Here is a 23,987-nt window from a genome sequence, read left to right as displayed (position 1 = left end):
TTTTCAACTAGTGTTTAGGAAGGGGCCTAATTTGAAGCACCAGAAGTTGCGCCAATATTTCTCAGCTTGACTTCCATAGATGAATATGTCACGTGTATCAACATAACAATGCACATAAGCAACTGGTAAATAAGTAACGAAATATACCTGATGTTTTGACCTACTGAAGGCGTATCCAGATAATATTGTACTTACGGTAAACGAAAACTCCAATACACATATTCCAAGACAACTTTAATTATGAATTTCCTTTTCTTTCACAGAATTTTCACACACAAAACTGAGTTTGATCATTAGATCCACACTTGTCCCATGTATTTTTTGTTCGGGGTATTTGGATACACTTCGCGCACAAGTTTTAAAATACAATCTGGGATCCCTTTCCCGTTTTGTCAACACCAATCCTTCATCTGCTGCAACGTTTAATTCCGTTTCTTCAAGTCCAAGTATCTACGATCTCTCCAAACACTTCGTTTATTTAGCTCAGTCCAGAAACAATGTGTTCGAATCGACGAATTTCTGCAACATGGTGGCCGCACCATTCCCTAACTGCGATTGCCTGTGCCGTGTCACGTATGGTTGACAAAAGAAGTGTGAACATACATATTCGGCTTCATCTGGTTCCAAAATGAAATCTAGCTGTGACACTGATTCACTAATCCCAAGAATCGGCACTGAATTTATCAAAGTTTCTGTTGCACTTGCAAGGGCGGGAAGAGAGGCGCCATCTTGTCGATTCGAGTTGTGAATCGGAATGATGTCATCTTGAACTGGAACCTTCTCCACGATAAAGTCACCAATGTCACAATCGAAATGACCTAAGGCTCCCTGATTATCTCGAACAATTCTTCGTCAAATTCGGCTCCACATGAAAATGTTCTGTTGCTTATATTGAAGACAAGCGAAATTGCAAAGTTCTTGACAGTTGTAAGCAGCAACTCGATGCGCTCATGGGGCGTGGTTGCTAGGAGATCGCGTGTTCAGAAAGGCGAAACTAAAAAGTTTTAGAAAGTTATAAAAGAAATACCCAGTGCAATGAAAAAGTACCATGTACAGGATATTTTTTAATAATAATATTCACGAAAAAAATCTTTTCTAAAAATGCAAAATAATTTATTAATTTATCCCAAGGTCGTAACCCTGATCACGTGGTGGGTATTCGGAAGGAATCTTTGCGATGACGCCGTGAATGAGGCCGTGTGTATTACATTGTTGAATTCGACTGCCCAGGAAGATTGTTGAGGCATTGACATTATGACAGATGTTCGTCATGGATGGAGAGAAAAATGTATCTGAGAGAAACATTGTTGCTTTGAGCTTCGAGACAAAACACTACTGAAGTAGCCAGCGACCTGAATGTAAGCTTGATGAAAGTAATGTTGAAACCCATTTTCACGCACATGACAGAATTAATGTGAACAAATATTTTTCTGAACATCGTTTCGTAGTCTATGAGGCTGTCCGTTTTTGAATATTTTTATCTCCATTCCGACGTGAAATAATATAATGTCTTCGTGTCTCAATTTTGCTGCCGCTGTGGAAAATTGCGCACCGATCTAATAAAAGAAATACTACTAGATCTACAATTGCACCGTCATAAAAGAACCAGGTCAACTTTATCTTTGTTCCCATGTTTATTAAAAATTCTTTTCCGAAAAAAGCGAATCGATCTACATCATAAATTAATTCATAGACTAGATTCTAGTACCAAGTGTTGAACCTTTTTTTAAATGTCATAAAATAACTTACACAATTATTGAAAGACATTTTTTTATAAGTCTGTCATATATTTTATTTCGTCCGCCCGCTCTCTGATTAATTGAGGCTTGAGGGGAGAAACACATACAAAAAATATGGATGGCCTTATGCAAATGACACTTGGCATGCCAATCAACAGGGATCTGGGTCACTGGGACCCGCCAAGTTTCACGGATCGAGTTACTTCGGCATGAGGAGCTTCATCGGACAAGTGAGACTTTGCCAAAATACATTGCTACTGGGCAATGAAAAAACGACAAGAAACTACTTTGATCACTTGAAAATATTTTTGACCATTACCAGGGTTTTTTACACGATCGTTGTCATCCAGATTCCAGATGAGGCAAGACGAACACAACGAAGAAAAACATTGTTGAAATCACCGATTGCCGTATATATTGTGAGAAGTGCTATTTGTAAACTGCAGATATACCGTACACCACAGGATAGCGATTGGTGCCCCAACACATATTATGTTTCTTCATTTACACTGCTCATATGCATCACGACAAACGTATTTCGTTCTAGAACTATAATTTGTGTGTTGGATAAATCGTGGACATTCCACGGTATCATTTTATGAAGATGTGAAGACGACATGGCAGGTAGGTTTTGAAACCAAAGACGTACGCGTTTGTTGAAAAGTCTTTGAATCGTTTGGTAGATATTTATATTACCATTAAAACTTACGTCCTTGTTGTCAAACGACCCACGTGGGTGGGTGTTTACATGACGTCACCCGTTTACGCATTAACCAATGAAATGTATGTGTTATCATGACGTCATATAGACCTGTCAAATCACTTTTATAAGCTCCGCCCACTAGAGTGCGGTAGTTACTACCGCAGATGGGGCTTTAAGGATATTTTTAGGTACAGGGTATGTAAATGCACTTGATTGGATATTCATAAATATTTGATTCTTGCGACTAGGAATAACAAATTCAATTTATGAATGGATACGGTTTGATTCACCAAACATGCGAGTGAATCATAACAGCAGTATTATTCATCCACTGAGCAAAGAGCAGGATTATGTCCAAGCGTTTTTCCCCACATTTGTCTTTTCTCATGTTGTTATTCCATTGTTGCAGGGAGGATACAGAGTAAGTGCCCCTTGTTTTGGTCACATGACTAGTATGCTGAAAGGTCTGGCTGGAGGAAGGATTGTCCTGGCACTAGAGGTACATAGCTTCTTACAAACAGGGAATTATACAGTGGCAAATTCTGGCATAGAGGATTTTGTCAATAAGAATGGTGACATACATGACAAATATAGTACTGGGTATATATTTGTATGTAAATCCATTGTAGAAATCTACCTATATTTTTGCATTGTAAAGAGATAATTTGCTAAAAATACAATTTGAGCCCCTTGTGATGTCCTCCATTACTTTCTATATTAATTTGTATTATTTGCTTACTATAGGGCGGTTACAACCTGGAGAACACATCGGAAGCATTCGCCTCTTGTGTAGCTGCTCTACTGGGGGATCCCTGTACACAGTTACCTCCCCTTACACCAAGTTCAAGGTTGGTTTTGCCAAGATCTTTTCAGTTACAAGTTATTAGGGGTGGTAGCCTAGGTGAATGGGTAGTGTGTTTACTTCTTGAACACTACACAGTTCATTCCCCACATGGCTACTATATCTCTCCATATTCTGGTGTTAGAAAATATATGGAACGAGCACAGATGGACAAGGTGTTGCTTGTAGTACGTGGCTTCGAACCCCAGAAGCTAATCTGTCAGTTTTATACACACGTTAAACATCATAGTAACTTTGAATTCTCATCTCACATCAAGTTGACACACTATACTGCTCATTGCATTCCCACTTGCTCACTGATTTGTCACCTTGTTGTCCTGAACCAATAAAAGGGGTTTTGGTGACCCTGTCGTGCTAGGAACCACAATTTACTGTGCAGAGTGGCATCACTTTGGCATGCCAGAAACCTCATGGGTTTGACTCCCAGTTTGTCTTGATTATGTTTAGGTTTATCAGCACCATATCAATGCTCGTGGCTTTCACCAAAGTGGTAAACATCTTGGCGTTCCTCCCACATCAAGCTGACACTGTGTTACTGTATATTGCTGTGTATAAGTCATATGTCGATGTGTTGCAGTGTTTGCGTTCACGGCATCCCATACACAAAAATATGCACTGCAAAAAACTGGGACTACATGCGTCCCCTTATGCGTTTTTCATTTTGAAAAACTTAAAACGAATAACTTATTGTTGTTTTGTTTCGAGTTTCTCTTGCCTTCCAAAATCCTTGTGATACTCACAAACAGACACTTAATAAAAATTTCTACATTTTTTCCCTTTCTGCAAGGTGCGGGGTGTGGAGTGTATATGCAAGGTGCTTGACACACTTGTCTGTTGTTTCAGGGGTGTGGAGTGTATATGCAAGGTGCTTGACACACTTGTCTGTTGTTTCAGGGATGTGGGGTGTATATGCGAGGTGCTTGACACACTTTTCTGTTGTTTCAGGGGTGTGGAGTGTATATGCAAGGTGCTTGACACACTTGTCTGTTGTTTCAGGGGTGTGGAGTGTATATGCAAGGTGCTTGACACACTTGTTTGTTGTTTCAGGGGTGTGGAGTGTATATGCAAGGTGCTTGATGTACTTGTCTGTTGTTTCAGGGGTGTGGAGTGTATATGCAAGGTGCTTGACACACTTGTCTGTTGTTTCAGGGGTGTGGAGTGTATATGCGAGGTGCTTGACACATTTGTCTGTTGTTTCAGGGGTGTGGGGTGTATATGCGAGGTGCTTGACACACTTGTCTGTTGTTTCAGGGGTGTGGAGTGTATATGCAAGGTGCTTGACACACTTTTCTGTTGTTTCAGGGGTGTGGAGTGTATATGCAAGGTGCTTGACACACTTGTCTGTTGTTTCAGGGGTGTGGGGTGTATATGCAAGGTGCTTGACACACTTGTCTGTTGTTTCAGGTGTGTGGAGTGTAATGCAAGGTGCTTGACACACTTGTCTGTTGTTTCAGGGGCGTGGAGTGTATATGGAAGGTGCTTGATGCACTTGTTTGTTGTTTCAGGGGCGTGGAGTGTAATGCAAGGTGCTTGACACACTTGTCTGTTGTTTCAGGGGTGTGGAGTGTATATGCAAGGTGCTTGACACACTTGTTTGTTGTTTCAGGGGTGTGGAGTGTATATGCAAGGTGCTTGATGTACTTGTCTGTTGTTTCAGGGGTGTGGAGTGTATATGCAAGGTGCTTGACACACTTGTCTGTTGTTTCAGGGGTGTGGGGTGTATATGCAAGGTGCTTGACACACTTGTCTGTTGTTTCAGGGGTGTGGAGTGTATATGCAAGGTGCTTGACACACTTGTTTGTTGTTTCAGGGGTGTGGAGTGTATATGGAAGGTGCTTGATGCACTTGTTTGTTGTTTCAGGGGTGTGGAGTGTATATACAAGGTGCTTGACACACTTGTCTGTTGTTTCAGGGGTGTGGGGTGTATATGCAAGGTGCTTGACACACTTGTCTGTTGTTTCAGGTGTGTGGAGTGTAATGCAAGGTGCTTGACACCCTTGTCTGTTGTTTCAGGGGTGTGGAGTGTATATGGAAGGTGCTTGATGCACTTGTTTGTTGTTTCAGGGGTGTGGAGTGTATATGCGAGGTGCTTGACACACTTGTCTGTTGTTTCAGGGGTGTGGAGTGTATATGCGAGGTGCTTGACACACTTGTCTGTTGTTTCAGGGATGTGGAGTGTATATGCAAGGTGCTTGACACACTTGTCTGTTGTTTCAGGGGTGTGGAGTGTATATGGAAGGTGCTTGATGCACTTGTTTGTTGTTTCAGGGGTGTGGAGTGTATATGCGAGGTGCTTGACACACTTGTCTGTTGTTTCAGGGGTGCGGAGTGTATATGCGAGGTGCTTGACACACTTGTCTGTTGTTTCAGGGATGTGGAGTGTATATGCGAGGTGCTTGACACACTTGTCTGTTGTTTCAGGGGTGTGGAGTGTATATGCGAGGTGCTTGACGTTCACAAGCAATACTGGAAGAGTCTTCAATGCAGGAGTAAGTATTCAGAAGTAGCCAGTGAACAGGGCAGCTTATTTATACACATATATAGGATCATATTTCTATTCTTGGATCTCAGAAAGGATTTGAAGAATGAAACATTTTGATTTTCCTGTTACGATGTTTGGTTTTTTTTAAGTCGCACTCAAAACTCAGTGATTGTGTATCATCTTCCCTAATGGGGGGATCATTGTTCATGTTCACAAGCCCAGAATCAATTTTTACCTCATTTACGTCATGGCCTGTTCATCTGGCACCCGGGGGCACGGGTGGCCCAGTCGTCTAAGGCGCCGTGATTCGCTGTGCAGAGTTGCGTCCCTTGTGCACGCCAGAAACCTATGATTGTGGGTTCGAATCCTGGTTCGCCCCAATTATGTTTCTAGGTTTGTCAGCACCATACCCGTGCTCGTGGGTTTCACCGAAGTGGTAAACGTCTAAGACCTGCATCACTTCGGGCTTTCCTCCCACATTAAGCTGACACGCCGTGATATAACTGGAATACTGTTAAAAGCGGCGTTAAACCCAACTCACTCACTCACTCACTGGCACCCCCCCCCCCGATAATATTTGAATCTTAAGCTGACAGCAACTTTACCATGTTCAATACAACTGTTGCCAGTTCATTCTGTTTTCGACACACCCAGTTAAACTGCAGTGCTGTGGCATTATTCATTATAAGCAGGCGTTACATATACTTCTAAAAAAACGTTAAGGACCAGCAATTCTTTCATAATAATATGGTTAGTTAATCTCAGGACAGATTAACTATAGTCAAATAGGCAAGAATTTGGTGGCCCTTAACTATTTTTGATTAGTACAGATAGAATTATGCTGACTATGGCATAACACAACATGCATTCACTGACACACTCTCCTTCATGTTTAGGGGCGGTTGGGTAGCCTTGTGGTTAAAGCGTTAACTCGTCACGCCGAAGACCCGGGTTCGATTCCCGACATGGGTACAATGTGTGAAGCCCATTTCTGGTGTCCCCTGCTGTGATATGGTTGGAATATTGCTAAAAGCGGCGTAAAACCATACTCACTCACTCACTCACTCCTTGATGTTTGTCTCTCTTCCAGCACCCCTCCCAGCATTTGATATGCTGGTCCAGCCTGAGGAAACCCCGGAGAAGGAGCCCACGTAACCTCTGCAGGACATCTAGTACATCTTGTACAACATCATCTGGATATTACTTGTACTGGAATATATACCACTCAACAGAAGTTAGCGAACACCTGATTCTTCCATATCATTATGCCATGACTGATTAACTACAGTCATATGAAAGAATTGGATGGTCCTGAACATCTTTTGAGGGATCAAATGGATCTGTTGGACTTATAGGATCATATTTTAGTGAGGGCAAAATTGACTCTGCTATTATTTTCCCTGTTAAAACAGAGGAACAATCTTTTTCTCATTCGATATTAACAAGTGTTTTTTCATTAGCTGTAGACATGCAGTTTATTTTATTGATATTAACAAGTGTTTTTTCATTAGCTGTTGACATACAGTATATTTTATTGTTAGTTCCAAGTCATAGTATACTCATTTGTGACTTAACAATTTGTTTATCTGACGGTTGCTTCGAACAATATGATATTTTGAACAAATAGAACCATCTATTTGTTATTCATGATCACTGGGCTTTACTAGACTGGTCAAGTCACTTTTGGCTTTCATGCCACATTAATCTGACACACTGATGATTACATACGAAATACTGCTAGACCCTCTGTTAACTCTGGAGTAGTTTAGCCCAGCGGTTAAAGCATTCACTTGTCGTGATGAAGGCCTGTGTTTGGTTCCCCACTTTGGTACAAGGTCTGAAGCTTATTTCTGTTGTCCTGCCATGGTTTTGGTGGAAACTTGATAACAGCTGTGTTTCCCTGATGACATTTCACGATATAACTGAAATACTGTTCAAAGCTGCATTAAGCCCAACTTACTCGCTCAGTGCATGAATAGCCAGTGTTTTTTCGGCAATGTGGTGACATGATAGGTGCTACATTTCACTTGTATTTGTTTTGTTGATGTAAAGTGTGAATAACTGGCAATCTCATTAAAATCAGATCTTAGTTCTCGCTGCAGCTAAGCAAAGATCTGAGGACATCCCATTACAGGTCACGTCAGACCGACCTTCGCAAACTCTGACCGACCAATGGAATTACTGACAAGAAGTTGACATTAGCCAATCAGAAGGCAGCTTTCTCGTGCTTTACGGCACTAATTTCATATTGGTGACTACGCTTCGAAACATATTTTGACAAATTCTCGCTTAAAAATATGAAACCTGAACAAAAGAACATTCTGGAATGGCTAATATATGGTCTAGATTGTATAGATTCAGTTGTTAAGCCCGTAACTATCGTTCGGAATACCCCGTTTTAAAGTTTTCAAGGCTTCATGATTAGAAATCACATTCCGACTGTCACTTTCATGATCTGGTAAGCGATGCTCTGATTGGTTGGATGAAAGGTCGTTCTGACGTGACCTCTAATGGGATGTCCTCAGATCTTTGTTTAGCGGTAACGAGAACTAAGATCTGATTTTAATGAGATTGGAATAACTTTCATCTGAAATATTTCTATGTTCTCTTATTTTATTCCTTCAGTATTTATACGGTACATAAGTGAACCTGGGTATCAAGGTATTTGTTATTGGATATACCAAGGGTACGTCTCTACAGACTAAAGAGTACTTGCAAAACATGCAGAGGGTATGAGGCTCTTGTTGACAAGTGTTTCATCGGCCCTCCAAGAGCCCCAAAATAGTATTACAGATGTTGGTGTAGCATAGAACATGTAGAAGCTCATGCCAGACTCCATGCAAACAGCTTGGCTCTAGATGTTTGACTCATTGTAACTGATCATTGATTATCTCTTCGATTATTCAGTGTATATCTCCTTTCTTTTATAATATACTGCTCAAAAGAAGTTAGAGAACACCCAATTATTTCATTTTATTTTTTGCTAATCTGTCAGTTAATCAGGAGTTCTTTAACTTCTTTTGAATAGTATATACCCTGGAGCCACCATAGCTTTGTTACACAATGGAAATAGACTTCCAATTAAACTGAACTGTCCATTACTGCTTGAAACAAGCAGCCATGTCACCACTCAGCACTCAGCTTTTGTGTGACATCTCACATGGAACCAGACAACTTTGTGGGATAAGAACATAACTCAGGACTTGCTTTCAGGAAAACATCTTTTTGAGCTTGATTAAATATATCAGAGTTCCCTCTCACGAATTCACAATTTTGAATGTGGATATATGCCAATCTCACACTAAATAAGTGTTAAGAGAGATGGAGCTGGTGATGACGCTTTTGTAACAAAGCTGTTTGGGCGAATACGTCCTGGGTAATTATGGTAATAGAAGGAAAATGTGATACACTGGGTAATGAAGGATGCAGATGCTGGGGACACAACCGCTTGATATGTCAAGTGTCAAGTGTCAAGTTATCATGTATCGAAAAGTGTATCATGTCGCGACCTCACATTACTATATGTGGAAGTCTTGGGGTACTGGGGGCATGGGATTCGCCCAGTCGTCTAAGGTGCCGCGATTCGCTGTGCAGAGTTGCGTTCCTTGGGCATGCCAGAAACCTATGATTGTGGGTTCGAATCCCGGTTCGCCCAGATTATGTTTCTAGGTTTATCAGCACCATACCCTTGATCGTTGGTTTCACTGAAGTGGTAAACGTCTGAGACCTGAATCACTTCCTTTCCTCCCACATGAATCTGACACGCCGCGATATAACTGGAATACTGTTAAAAGCAGCATTAAACTCAACTCACTCACTCACTCACTTGGGGTACTATATATTAGTATGTTTGTCTTTGACGAAACTATACTACTCAACATTTGACAGGGATCCTGAGATCCTGAGATATTTCATACCGTGTGTATTTATGTTCGATCAACTTGTAATGAAGCTGCACATGCTTCCTATCCAGGCAGTATTGAATACAATTTGTACGACAACAAGTTCAAGTAATCGGTCACATTCAGACCCCACCTGGATACTCCCTATCCCTTTCAAAAGTTGAGTAGTATATAATAATGTATTATCATCATGCCAGTATTAATTGAGAACATGTCCTGGATATTTTGAAAGATAACAGTAATTTGTTTTAAGCTGCTTGTTATAATACCGGTGAAATGCATTTATATTTTTCCAGGGAAGTAACCAGATTTCTATGATTGATAATGATTGCTTGAAATGATGTTAATAGCTTCAAGTATTACTACCATTCTAGTGTAGGATGGAAAAATATTTGTGCTTTTATTATAGGATTTATTGATGTAAATGCGATATATTTTTATGGTGCGTGAATATGTTCTGTTGTATCAGCCCAGATGAGTTGCAAGCCAATATTCAGAGATAACATATTTAAATAATAATTTAATGAATAATTTAATGCAGGAAATCGTTTTGAAAATACCTGTGAAGAACAAAGCCACTATTAACAAAAGTAATACAGGCAGCGCGATGAGACCAGACAAAGAGATGCCAACAACTTGTGAAGGGACATTTCATCCTGGGACAAGCGACCATTTGTTTGAGGCACCATAATTCACCATGTTGTGTCCTGTGGGGTTCCAGAAACCTATGATCATAGGTTTGAATCCCAATTAAGCCCTGATCATGTTTCCAGGTTTGTCAGCACCATACCCGTGCTCGCGGGTTTCACCGTAGTGGTAAACGTCTGAAACCTGCATCACTTTAGGCTTTCCTCCCACTCCACACTGATCACACTGATGGTCCCCAAAAGACTGGTATCATGTTCAAAGCAGTGCTCTACCAAACTCACTCTATCTGTTTCTTGATATACAGAAATGTTCTTGTCAAAAGATGTAGCATATGTAGTGATGCTGTCAAATGGCATTTCAACTACTTTCTGAATGGGTTCCAACCCAAAATAATGTACTTAATAGGAGAAATTATGCATAACCATTCTCCTTAAGGAGTAGATCTAGTGCATGGAGCATCTGCCCACAGAGTGGAAGGTCGGTGGTGTGAGGTGTTAATTGATGGTACTTATTGTTACCCTGTCTGGCGCTAGGCATAAGGGGCTAAAACAATGACTGGTCGGCCCGAGAGTCAGTATACTGTGTCTGAGTGGGATATTCATGTTAAACTGCAACCTGGTATCTCAGCATGGTGGGCTGTACAATAAAACTGGCATTAGTCCGGACTAGCAAGCATCCACACACACATGCATGCATGTTGCCAAATATTTACAATAACCTTAAACACGTTAAACATCACCTCACCTCACCTCATCTCACCTAAGGAGTATTGGTGGGTAATAGCCTATAGTGGTGAAATTGTCGACAGACCACAAGTGAAGGTGAAAGTGTTTACTCAGCATGTTTAAAGGCTATTGTTGGCATCCACTGCTGTGATATTGCTTTAGTACAACTCTCACTCCCTTTGGAGTGCAATACAGCAAGAGAACACTGATACAGAATGCATTTGAACCTTGTGTTGACCTGGAAAAAAGTTGGAGTTGTCCTGGGTTAGAGACGAGCAACAAGGTGAATTTCAGAAGAAAAAAAATCATGTATGTATGAGAATATTACATGTAGTCTAGTCATCTTTTGGAGTAACGGGATCGGTTGGTCAGGCTTGCTGACTTGGTTGATGCATGTCAGTTTCCCAATTGCGTGGATCGATGCTCATGATATCAATCACTGGATTGTCTGGTCCAGACTCGATTATTTACAGACCGCCGTCAAATAGCTGGAGTATTGCTGAGTGCGGCGTTAAACAACAAACAATACAATAGTCATCTTGTTTCTTCTACTGATACAGTACATTTGTATTGTTTATTGTGTAATGATGTGAATGTAGGATGCACCTGTAACCAGCATCAGATTACAAAAGGGGTGAAGATATTAGTGGCCTGTTCCTGTTTCTTATCTACAGGGTGCAATAATTGCTGCATATTCGTTTTCAAGAGTATGTGCTCCTGTTAAACAGGAAAATTTTATTTGTATTTGTGAAACATGTTAACCAAATACTAATCGGTTATTATTAATGATGGGAGTCAAAATGTGTATGTGACCAATGTGTAAACTCCAGTAGTCTTGGCTAGATACATGTGTATGCACAGACAGGTGGGATGGAATGGATTGACTGTCTTTCATAGAGGATACTTGTGCAAGATGAAATATATTTCTGTTATTCAATACAGGCTTTGTATTTAACAGATAAGTAGCAATGGAATATGTTTCATCCTTAAAAAGAAATAATTTATTTATCAGATTTATTTTTAAATCAAGTCAAAGTCCCCCCAGGGAATATAATTGTAGGTTCATTAATTAAACTCCTTAGAGTGAACATTGTATGGCATCCCACAGTTCTTTTAACTCATGGTGGGAATAGTGTTACACAGTACCATCCTATTCAAACACCAGCTTGACATCACCTGTTAGAGTTGGTGTTCAGCAACCCATGCCTGTAAGAGGCGACTAATGGGATTGGGTGGTCTGGCTCGCTGAACTGGTTGATGCATCTCATCGTCTCCCAATTGCGTGGATTGATGCTCATGATATCAATCACTTGATTGTTTGGCCCAGACTTGATTATTTACAGACCGCCGTCATATAGCTGGAATATTGTTGAGTGTGGCGTTAAACAACATCAAACAAACTGGTTACAGCTGTAATTACGATTTCTTTTTCTATCAGCACCAGTGTCTCAGGCTGATTTGATGATTTCACCACGATATAATCTGTTTACATGGTGGCATGGTACATGGTACTGTGTGCAGCTCACAGGTCACAAAGGGGAGGTCGGGTAGGCTAGTGGTTAAAGCGTTCGCCCCGCCATGATATTGCTGAAATATTGCTAAAAGTGGCGTAAAACAATACTCACTCACTCACAGGTCACAAATCAGGTGAAGTCAAGCAAAGTCAGTCACAGAGAGAATGACTTGAGAAGCTTGACTAGTGAGAGTTATTATTATTGAAAAGTTGTTCAAAATATTTTGTCATGTTATTATTATTGAAACGTTGTTCAAAGTATTTCGTTCACTCTAGTACAGGAAAATGCACACATGATCCTGCTAAGATGATCGTAATTCCCATACATAACAGAGATATACAGTAGTCGTAGGGCTGAGATGTTCGTAACTCAAACACTTTCACCTGGACTTGACGATGGTAGTAGTGTTAAGATTTCCTTGTGGAACAGGATTCATGGATGTCCTACATTTTTTCATGCATATTCTAATAAAGAAATATTCGAGCAAAACACTCAATCTTATTAAAATAAAAACATTTACTGCTTGTCTAATTCATTGCTAAACTCACCTGCCCTAGTTCATTGATGTGAATATTGTATGTGCTCAGCAGGTATATCTTAGTCTGTATCAGGAGGAGAGATTATTATTTGGGCAGTACAAAAATAATTTTTAGATTTTCATCCCCAACCACCTCACTACCAGTCACTTTACGTCACATGTATTGTTCTCAAGTACCTACACACAAAGAATTTGTCAGTGTGTAGTATTGTTTCTATATTAGATGACATATCATATACTACTCAAAAGAAGTTAACAAACACCCACGAATGGCAGGCTATGAAAGATCAACTATTGACATGTGAAACATTATTCTTTATCTTCTTTTGAGTAGTATATATATATATATATATTGGAACATCGTCTTACAAAATATTCATAGCTGGTGTACACAGATGCCTTGAGCAAGGTTAAGCAAAAACTAAAAATCTCCTATTTTGTTTTAAAAATCAAATGAAAATCTAATAGTTAATTTGTTGTGGCCTAACCGATACAAACGTACTTCACACTCAACCTGAACTAGAAGAAAAACAAACTTTTTTAGATGTTAGAGTTCTAAGCTTACATTGCTGTATTTGTGTCAAATATATATAGGAAATGATGTTTTTCAGAATAAACATATGACTCCAACATGTTGTGTGTTTTTTATTTAATATGATACATAATATCGTACATCAAGAAATAAAATGAAATGTTCTGAAATAACAGATACTATGATAAACAGTAAAATGTCATAAAAAAAATTAATTTCATTGTCCTCAGACCCTATTTCTGATCACATCCATTAAAACACAATGTCCCAAAATGCATGGTGAGCAGTGTATGTAACCCCTTTCACTTCAACTGAAAATGACCCCCTCACCGCATATCAAACTGAAACGGACAGAATCCACTCTCCATTGCTAACATTCATAGTCTTTCATTATGCTGCTTAAATCAAACTGTCAACCAGATAGTGGCAAATACTATTTTTCACATTTCACTAGCTTCTCAGACCAACAAAGCTGTACGTGTTTCTTTTCACTCAAGTCTCAGTAATCTATATCACTCCTATTTGTCTCCCTTTGCTCTTTTTTCGTCAGTTTCATAGACACAAGAAACCATTGCTCCTCACACCACATGTACAGTAGTTGTCTCCCCTTGCTCTGTGGTGGCATTGATAGTCATCTTCTGTGCAGTACAAGAGGCCTGATCTCTTGGGCTTTGTCAGTCTCAAACCAAATCCAGTAGTTGTCTCCCCTTGCTCTGTGGTGGCATTGCTAGTCATCTTCTGTGCAGTACAAGAGGCCTGATCTCTTGGGCTTTGTCACAGTCTCAAACCAAATCCAGTAGTTGTCTCCCCTTGCTCTGTGGTGGCATTGCCAGACATCTTTTGTGCAGTTATCTTCCCTTGGTTTGTGGCAACATTGATTGCCGTTTTCTGTGCAGAACTAGAGGTGTCTGATCTCTCGGTCTTTGTCACAGTCTCACAGAATCACGTAGTTGTCTGCCCTTGCTCTGCTGCAACATTGATGGCAGGTTTCTGTCCAGAACTAGAGGTGTCTGCCCCCTTGTTCTTTGCCACCGTCTCACCGAGACCAGTCATTGCCTGTCCTTGCTCTTCAGCGACATTGTTGGCAGTTTTCTGTGCAGAACTAGGGGTGTCTGCTCTCCCAGTCTTTATCACAGTATCAGTAATTGTCTGCCCTTGCTCTGTGGTGACACAGGTGTCGTCTGCTCCTGATTGCTCCTGACCGTCCTGCTGGGAGAAGTCTGGCACCTCACAGCCAACGTAAGCACCATTGTCCACATAGTGCCGGATCAAGGAACGCCACTTGTCATCCTGCAGACATGCAAATCTCATTTCAAATCTTCAGATACATAGTTACTCAAAATCAGATAAGATACATTAAGTTTGTCAGTCTACTACTTGAGAATATTCTTGGCTGAAAGCTTGAATGAAATGAAGCCATATTATTTTATTCCTTCAAATTGGGCTGCCCTGTAGCAAAATGATTCACGTCATTTAAATCCATGTAAAAACCTCATGACGTATCAAACCAGCATTTTTTCCACCCTAATATTTCACAGGGATAATGTCTCAGTTTGACACACATCACAGTCAGCCATAGTCTACTTCCCACTTCCACATTCCTGGAGAAACCCCTGGAAATTGCCCACCACAAACAAATACAGAAGCATTGTTGCTGATCACTAAGATGCTTTAATTTTAACTTCCACATTTTTGCACACATTGTAAGACTTTGACTGCTTGCCTCTGATGGTATAGCCTTGCTACAACCCATCCATGTGAACAAAACTAATAAATACACACCCTAACAATCCTTTCAGTCCGTGCTTAGACTGACAGGCTCAGCCAACAACATTCTACAGCAATCTCTGAATTCCTTCAGTATCCATATGACATATCTTTATAATCACCTTTGAATCATCGACCAACTGATCAATGATGACTAACACAATCACCACAGGTTCACTGACAACTTTGGATATCTCCGTCACGTTGATCGTGTCGGCCATGTTGATGGCCTGTATTTGAAGTTTGCTTTAAGATGGCGGTTTGTAAATAATCAAGTCTGGACCAGACAATCCAGTGATTGATATCACGCGCATCGATCCATGCAACTGGGATACGATGACGTCCATCAACCAAGTCAGTGAGCCTGACCATCCGATCCCGTTAGTCGCTTCTTACGACAAGCATGGGCTGCCGAAGACCTATTGTAACTCAGATTTTCACGGGTAGTATTTGAAGTGTATGTATTACCTCGCACTGTCTGACTTACTGAGTAGTTCTAAACAGACCTTTCTTATCTAATGGTATTATGTAAATCCATTTGTTGTAACCAAACTACTGGTACATGATGTTCATGTAATGGGAACTTGTGGGCTTAGCCCTCCATTGGGTTCAACAGGAGTGTTTACTGATCGAGATCGATACATCCTCTGTTATCCAGGGCCATATATCTACATTTTATTATGATAGTGAGTGAGTGAGTGAGTGAGTTTGGTTTTACGCCGCTTTTAGCAATATTCCAGCAATATCACGGCGGGGGACACCAGAAATGGGCTTCACACATTGTACCCATGTCGGGAATCGAACCCGGGTCTTCAGCGTGACGAGCGAACGCTTTAACCACTAGGCTACCCGACCGCCCCTTTTTATTATGATAAATACCATGGACCAATTCACAAGAACAGATCTGATTTAATGATATGACACAGAAAAAAGGCCATCCAATCAGATTACACTTATGAGTTATGAGCAAGAGAAATTCTGTGATAAGTTAAAGATAAGTTACTTCCGAATGAAGCTTTGGTAGCGAAAAGGTCCAGGGCCCACTTGCACAAAGTGGTCTTAGGGCTCAGACTATCGTAAGCCTATGTAAAATATGGGAGTTACGATCACCTTAGCGATAGGATGTCTTTGTGCAAGTGGGCCCAGGGTATCATAATCCAATGGAGATATAATACACTGGATCATCGAGGATGGGATCAGCAGTGCTGGATGGTTCCTCTCTTGTCCTGATGCATGTGTCTTGTTCCAGGGAGACACTGTCAGCTGCGTTCAGGCATAGCCGAGATACACTCACCTGACACAGCACATGAGGGTTTCCAACAATGATAAGCAAGGCCTGGGCACGCGTGATGGATACGTTGAAACGTTTTGCATTGCTGAGGAATCCCAATGTGTGACGCACGTCGAAGCCTATCAGTCTCTCATTGGCACGCACCTGTTTGAATAGAACACAAGAAACAATGAAACATGGTGGAAGGATTTCAGAATAATGAGTGAGTTGGTTTAACATCACTTTGGGATCACACGATGTCAGCTCAATGTGGGAGGAAAGCGTGAAGTGATGCAGTTCTTTGATGTTACATCTTTGGTGAAACCCATACTGACAAAAGAAGGATCATAATCTAGGATTCGAACCATGATCACAGAATCCTTCCTTGCAATGGGACTGAAATAGGTGAGCTTTATACAATAAGAGACATCTATTTTTTGAGAGACCTGCGAGTGCCTTCCTTTAAAATCTTTAAGAAATCTGATGAAAAGGTAGGTCCAACAGTTTGCGATGAACGGTTATCTAAAGGGTATGAACACTCTGCAGGTGACTTTATGAACATTACACTCACAGTTGATATGATGATGACTTGTCTCTCCTGTCCTTGAAACTCCTCCACCGATCCCACCTTCACCATGTCCACATCCAGTTTGTCTATCATTAGACGGATCTTCTCAACCTGAGGAGAGAGGGTATAAACTCAATATCATCACCTTCGCCATGTCCACATCCAGTTTGTCTATCAGTAGACAGATCTTCTCAACCTGAGGAGAGAGGGTATAAACTCAATATCATCACCTTCACCATGTCCACATCCAGTTTGTCTATCAGTAGACAGATCTTCTCAACCTGAGGAGAGAGGGTATAAACTCAATATCATCACCTTCACCATGTCCACATCCAGTTTGTCTATCAGTAGACGGATCTTCTCAACCCGAGGGGAGGGTATAAAGACAATAAAGTCTGTATGATGAACTCACCTGTTTCCTGTAGGGTGTGATAATTCCTATGTCGTCCACTGTCAGTCTATACTGTGGATTGTTCAGCAGACTCTGGAGATACTGAACAACCTGGACGGTTTCCATAGGGTTGAACCAGGATGGGCTGTCTGTCTCACGCATGTCCTCTCCCTGTTGATTAAAATAAAATGTTGGATCATAACTTACTTTTTTGCAAAAAAAACTGTTGGCTATACATGCCAAGATTCTTATAGGTCACTAATTGGTCACAAAGCTGACCCAGCCAATACATTGTGTGATTTGGAGCTTTTAATTAAAAAAATAAACTTCGATCTTTGCATACTGGGTATTTATTGTTCAGTAAGTAATTTAATGTAGAACCAACAAGCATAGTCCTTGGTATCTATTCTACCCTTGAATCCCATGGGGTGCTGTACAGGCCCAAATTGTACTCATCAACCAGTGGTTGATAGCATGAGCATCAATCTGCAGGATCAGGGTCTAGGTTCAACAAAGAAATATTAGTGCTATGTTGTAATTCTGTTTTAAAGTATGGGAGGTATTACTGTCTTAGCTTTAAGATCTTTTTGTTGAAAGGGGCCCAGGCAATGATCACTGGTGACACAATCATGCATGTCACAGTAATGTTCCGATTAACTAGTCAGCTGTTACGCTCTAAAAACTCTGGAGTAGGATATCAACGAACTTGAGATGCTCTCACCCTGAGTCCGTGGAAGATGACGGGGTAGTTCCTCCGGGGCAGGCTGTCCCAGTCGCACAGAGCGTGAGTCAGGGCCGGGTCAGATACCACCTCCAGTTGGTCAAAGTAGAACAGGCGGGACGGCAGCGCCAGAATGGCAGGATGGGATCGGTAGTTCTCAACCAACATGGTTACCTAGGTGACAGACGTTGTTATGGTTACCCAGGTGGCAGACATTGTTAAGGTTACCTCAGTGATAGACACAGTTACGGTTACCTAGGTAACAGACAAAGTTTGGGTTACCTAGGCGACAGACAGAAATAGCCAAAGGAGTGCCTTCGGGGCTAAAACTGAATAAAACCATTTAATTGGAGAGAGCGAATTATGAGAAGTAAGTGAGCGAGTTGGCTTTAAGGCCACTTCAGTATTTCAGTTTCATCAAGGCTTCGAGAGGAAGGAAAGTGATGCAGATTGTAGATGTTTACCCCTTTGGAATAAACCCATGAGGTCGTTGACGTATGGCTGCAGAAACTGTCTCTTGCAAAACTTTCAATTTTAACAAGTGGCAAAACCATCCTGCATACATCAAGTATATGTAAAATGGGCATACCAGGATGGAATCAAATCCACCATGATCTGCAAACAGCCTCTCATTCCTCATGTACAGCGACCTGTCCATCAGCCTCTCAAGGAAAGACAACTCAAGCCCATACATCTTGGAATACTTGGACATGAGCACTGGGCCGAGTTGTTTGGGGTCTCCTGCCAATATGATCTGAAAAAAACATAAAATGTTTCCTTGAAGCTACATTATTAATGTCAACAATTACTTTGTTTGGTTTGTTTGTTTGTTGTATAACGGCGCACTCAGCAATATTCCAACTATATGACGGCAGAGTGTAAATAATTGTGTCTGGACCAGACAATCCAGTGACTGATATCATGAGACTCGCTCCACACAATTGGGATACAATAACATTCATCAACCAAGTCAGCGAGCCTCACCGGATCAGCTTTCTGATCTGGGGTGTGATATCACCCAGACAACCAACTCAACAGCTTACACAGTGTCGTCTCACCTGTCCGTCTGCTCTCTACAGTTTAGACAGTGTCATCTCACCTGTCCGTCTGCTCTCTACAGTTAACACAGTGTTGCTTCACCTATCCATTCTTTTTACAGTTTACACAGTGTCGTCTCACATGTCCGTCTGCTCTCTACAGTTTACACAGTGTCGTCTCACCTGTCCGTCTGCCCTCTACAGTTTGCAGTGTCATCTCACCTGTCCGTCTGCTCTCTACAGTTTACACAGTGTTGTCTCACCTGTCCGTCTGCTCTCTACAGTTTACACAGTGTCGTCTCACCTGTCCGTCTGCTCTCTACAGTTTACACAGTGTCGTCTCACCTGTCCGTCTGCTCACTACAGTTTAACAGTGTCGTCTCACCTGTTCGTCTGCTCTCTACAGTTTACACAGTGTCATCTCAACTGTCCGTCTGCTCACTACAGTTTAAACAGTGTCATCTCACCTGTCCGTCTGCTCTCTACAGTTTACAGTGTCGTCTCACCTGTCCGTCTGCTCACTACAGTTTACACAGTGTCGTCTCACCTGTCCGTCTGCTCTCTACAGTTTACACAGTGATGTCTCACCTGTCCGTCTGCTCTCTACAGTTTACACAGTGTCGTCTCACCTGTCCGTCTGCTCTCTACAGTTTACACAGTGTTGTCTCACCTGTCCATCTGCTCTCTACAGTTTACACAGTGTCATCTCACCTGTCCGTCTGCTCACTACAGTTTAAACAGTGTCGTCTCACCTGTCCGTCTGCTCTCTACAGTTTAGACAGTGTCGTTTCACCTGTCCGTCTGCTCTCTACAGTTTAAACAGTGTCGTCTCACCTGTCCGTCTGCTCTCTACAGCTTACACAGTGTCGTCTTGTCTGTCCGTCTGCTCTCTACAGTTTACAGTGTTGTCTCACCTGTCCGTTTGCTCTCTACAGCTTACACATTGTCGTCTCATCTGTCCGTCTGCTCTCTACAGTTTACACAGTGTCGTCTCACCTGTCCGTCTGCTCTCTACAGCTCACACAGTGTCGTCTCACCTGTCCGTCTGCTCTCTACAGTTTAAACAGTGTCGTCTCACCTGTCCGTCTGCTCTCTACAGTTTAAACAGTGTCGTCTCGTCTGTCCTCTCTCTACAGTTTAAACAGTGTCGTCTCACCTGTCTGTCTGCTCTCTACAGCTTACACAGTGTCGTCTCATCTGTCCGTCTGCTCTCTACAGTTTAAGCAGTGTTGTCTCACCTGTCCGTCTGCTCTCTACAGTTTAAGCAGTGTTGTCTCACCTGTCCGTCTGCTCTCTACAGTTTACACAGTGTCGTCTCACCTGTCCATCTGCTCTCTACAGTTTACAGTGTCGTCTCATCTGTCCGTCTGCTCTCTACAGTTTAAGCAGTGTTGTCTCACCTGTCCGTCTGCTCTCTACAGTTTAAGCAGTGTTGTCTCACCTGTCCGTCTGCTCTCTACAGTTTGCAGAGTGTTGTCTCACCTGTCCGTCTGCTCTCTACAGTTTACACAGTGTTGTCTCACCTGTCCATCTGCTCTCTACAGTTTAGACAGTGTCGTCTCGTCTGTCCGTCTGCTCTCTACAGTTTACACAGTGTTGTCTCACCTGTCCGTCTGCTCTCTACAGTTTGCAGAGTGGTGCCTCACCTGTCCGTCTGCTCTCTACAGTTTACACAGTGTTGTTTCACCTGTCCATCTGCTCTCTACAGTTTACACAGTGTTGTCTCACCTGTCCATCTGCTCTCTACAGTTTACACAGTGTTGTCTCATCTGTCCGTCTGCTCTCTACAGTTTACACAGTGTCGTCTCACCTGTCCATCTACTCTCTACAGTTTACACAGTGTTGTCTCATCTGTCCGTCTGCTCTCTACAGTTTACACAGTGTCGTCTCACCTGTCCATCTGCTCTCTACAGCTTACACAGTGTTGTCTCACCTGTCCGTCTGCTCTCTACAGTTTACACAGTGTCGTCTCACCTGTCCATCTACTCTCTACAGCTTACACAGTGTTGTCTCACCTGTCCATCTGCTCTCTACAGTTTACACAGTGTTGTCTCACCTGTCCGTCTGCTCTCTACAGTTTACGCAGTGTCGTCTCACCTGTCCATCTGCTCTCTACAGTTTGCAGAGTGTTGTCTGAACAGTCCATCTGCTCTCTACAGTTTGAACAGTGTTGTCTCACCTGTCCATCAGCTCTCTACAGTTTGCAGAGTGTTGTCTCAACAGTCCATCTGCTCTCTACAGTTTACACAGTGTTGTCTCACCTGTCCGTCTGCTCTCTACAGTTTACACAGTGTCATCTCACCTGTCCATCTGCTCTCTACAGTTTACACAGTGTTGCCTCACCTGTCCGTCTGCTCTCTACAGTTTACACAGTGTTGTCTCACCTGTCCGTCTGCTCTCTACAGTTTAAGCAGTGTTGTCTCACCTGTCCGTCTGCTCTCTACAGTTTGCAGAGTGTTGTCTCACCTGTCCGTCTGCTCTCTACAGTTTACACAGTGTTGTCTCACCTGTCCATCTGCTCTCTACAGTTTACACAGTGTTGCCTCACCTGTCCGTCTGCTCTCTACAGGTTAAGCAGTGTCGTCTCACCTGTCCGTCTTCTCACTACAGTTTACACAGTGTCGTCTCACCTGTCTGTCTGCTCTCTACAGTTTACACAGTGTTGTCTCACCTGTCCGTCTGCTCTCTACAGTTTAAGCAGTGTTGCCTCATCTGTCCGTCTGCTCTCTACAGTTTACAGTGTTGTCTCACCTGTCCGTCTGCTCTCGACAGTTTACAGAGTGTTGTCTCACCTGTCCGTCTGCTCTCTACAGTTTAGACAGTGTCGTCTCACCTGTCCGTCTGCTCTCTACAGTTTAGACAGTGTCGTCTCACCTGTCCGTCTGCTCTCTACAGTTTACAGTGTTGTCTCACCTGTCCGTCTGCCCTCTACAGTTTACAGAGTGTTGTCTCACCTGTCCGTCTGCTCTCTACAGTTTAGACAGTGTCGTCTCGTCTGTCCGTCTGCTCTCTACAGTTTACACAGTGTTGTCTCACCTGTCCGTCTGCTCTCTACAGTTTGCAGAGTGGTGCCTCACCTGTCCGTCTGCTCTCTACAGTTTACACAGTGTTGTTTCACCTGTCCATCTGCTCTCTACAGTTTACACAGTGTTGTCTCACCTGTCCATCTGCTCTCTACAGTTTACACAGTGTTGTCTCATCTGTCCGTCTGCTCTCTACAGTTTACACAGTGTCGTCTCACCTGTCCATCTACTCTCTACAGTTTACACAGTGTTGTCTCATCTGTCCGTCTGCTCTCTACAGTTTACACAGTGTCGTCTCACCTGTCCATCTGCTCTCTACAGCTTACACAGTGTTGTCTCACCTGTCCGTCTGCTCTCTACAGTTTACACAGTGTCGTCTCACCTGTCCATCTACTCTCTACAGCTTACACAGTGTTGTCTCACCTGTCCATCTGCTCTCTACAGTTTACACAGTGTTGTCTCACCTGTCCGTCTGCTCTCTACAGTTTACGCAGTGTCGTCTCACCTGTCCATCTGCTCTCTACAGTTTGCAGAGTGTTGTCTGAACAGTCCATCTGCTCTCTACAGTTTGAACAGTGTTGTCTCACCTGTCCATCAGCTCTCTACAGTTTGCAGAGTGTTGTCTCAACAGTCCATCTGCTCTCTACAGTTTACACAGTGTTGTCTCACCTGTCCGTCTGCTCTCTACAGTTTACACAGTGTCATCTCACCTGTCCATCTGCTCTCTACAGTTTACACAGTGTTGCCTCACCTGTCCGTCTGCTCTCTACAGTTTACACAGTGTTGTCTCACCTGTCCGTTTGCTCTCTACAGTTTACACAGTGTCATCTCACCTGTCCGTCTGCTCTCTACAGTTTACACAGTGTTGTCTCACCTGTCCGTCTGCTCTCTACAGTTTACACAGTGTTGTCTCACCTGTCCGTCTGCTCTCTACAGTTTACAGTGTTGTCTCACCTGTCCGTCTGCTCTCTACAGTTTACACAGTGTCATCTCACCTGTCCGTCTGCTCTCTACAGCTTACACAGTGTTGTCTCACCTGTCCGTCTGCTCTCTACAGTTTACACAGTGTCATCTCACCTGTCCGTCTGCTCTCTACAGTTTACAGTGTTGTCTCACCTGTCCGTTTGCTCTCTACAGTTTACACAGTGTCATCTCACCTGTCCGTCTGCTCTATACAGTTTACACAGTGTTGTCTCACCTGTCCGTCTGCTCTCTACAGTTTAAACAGTGTCATCTCACCTGTCCGTCTGCTCTCTACAGTTTACAGTGTCGTCTCACCTGTCCGTCTGCTCTCTACAGTTTACACAGTGTTGTCTTACCTGTCTGTCTGCTCTCTACAGTTTACAGTGTTGTCACACCTGTCCGTCTGCTCTCTACAGCTTACACAGTGTTGTCTCACCTGTCCGTTTGCTCTCTACAGTTTACAGTGTTGTCTCACCTGTCCGTCTGCTCTCTACAGTTTACACAGTGTTGTCTCACCTGTCCGTCTGCTCTCTACAGTTTACACAGTGTTGTCTCACCTGTCCGTCTGCTCTCTACAGCTTACACAGTGTTGTCTCACCTGT

At 42.4% G+C, this 23,987-nt stretch overlaps 2 protein-coding genes across 5 annotated transcripts in view; one reads left to right on the top strand and one right to left on the bottom strand.

Annotated features, from left to right (window-relative positions):
• LOC124121438 (histone deacetylase 6-like) overlaps positions 1-7,935 on the top strand; it is a 43,261-nt gene extending 35,326 nt beyond the window's left edge. The window contains exons 27-30 of one of the 3 annotated variants that reach the window (XM_048396947.1): positions 2,852-2,941; positions 3,187-3,290; positions 5,726-5,793; positions 6,877-7,935. In XM_048396947.1, the coding sequence (XP_048252904.1) occupies positions 2,852-2,941; positions 3,187-3,290; positions 5,726-5,793; positions 6,877-6,941 (327 nt within the window). In that variant the 3' untranslated portion in view covers positions 6,942-7,935. Of the gene's footprint in view, positions 1-2,851; positions 2,942-3,186; positions 3,291-4,453; positions 5,173-5,725; positions 5,794-6,876 lie in introns of those variants that run through there. The other 2 variants (XM_048396945.1, XM_048396946.1) reach the window with 2 other exon arrangements.
• A 5,625-nt stretch (positions 7,936-13,560) lies between these two features.
• LOC124121420 (RNA helicase Mov10l1-like) overlaps positions 13,561-23,987 on the bottom strand; it is a 32,189-nt gene continuing 21,762 nt past the window's right edge. Inside the window, exons 14-19 of one of the 2 annotated variants that reach the window (XM_046484422.2) lie at positions 18,952-19,116; positions 18,363-18,536; positions 17,663-17,812; positions 17,254-17,361; positions 16,707-16,847; positions 13,561-14,935 (exon numbers count right to left, since the gene is read on the bottom strand). In XM_046484422.2, coding sequence (XP_046340378.2) covers positions 14,588-14,935; positions 16,707-16,847; positions 17,254-17,361; positions 17,663-17,812; positions 18,363-18,536; positions 18,952-19,116 — 1,086 coding nt within the window. In that variant the 3' untranslated portion in view covers positions 13,561-14,587. Of the gene's footprint in view, positions 14,936-16,706; positions 16,848-17,253; positions 17,362-17,418; positions 17,617-17,662; positions 17,813-18,362; positions 18,537-18,951; positions 19,117-23,987 lie in introns of those variants that run through there. The other variant, XM_048396944.1, reaches the window with a different exon arrangement.

The sequence above is a fragment of the Haliotis rufescens genome, unplaced genomic scaffold (assembly GCF_023055435.1).
Source record: "Haliotis rufescens isolate VD_foot unplaced genomic scaffold, xgHalRufe1.0.p SCAF_16, whole genome shotgun sequence".
In the NCBI taxonomy this organism is placed as follows: domain Eukaryota; kingdom Metazoa; phylum Mollusca; class Gastropoda; order Lepetellida; family Haliotidae; genus Haliotis; species Haliotis rufescens.
This window is presented reverse-complemented; position numbering and strand designations above follow the sequence as displayed.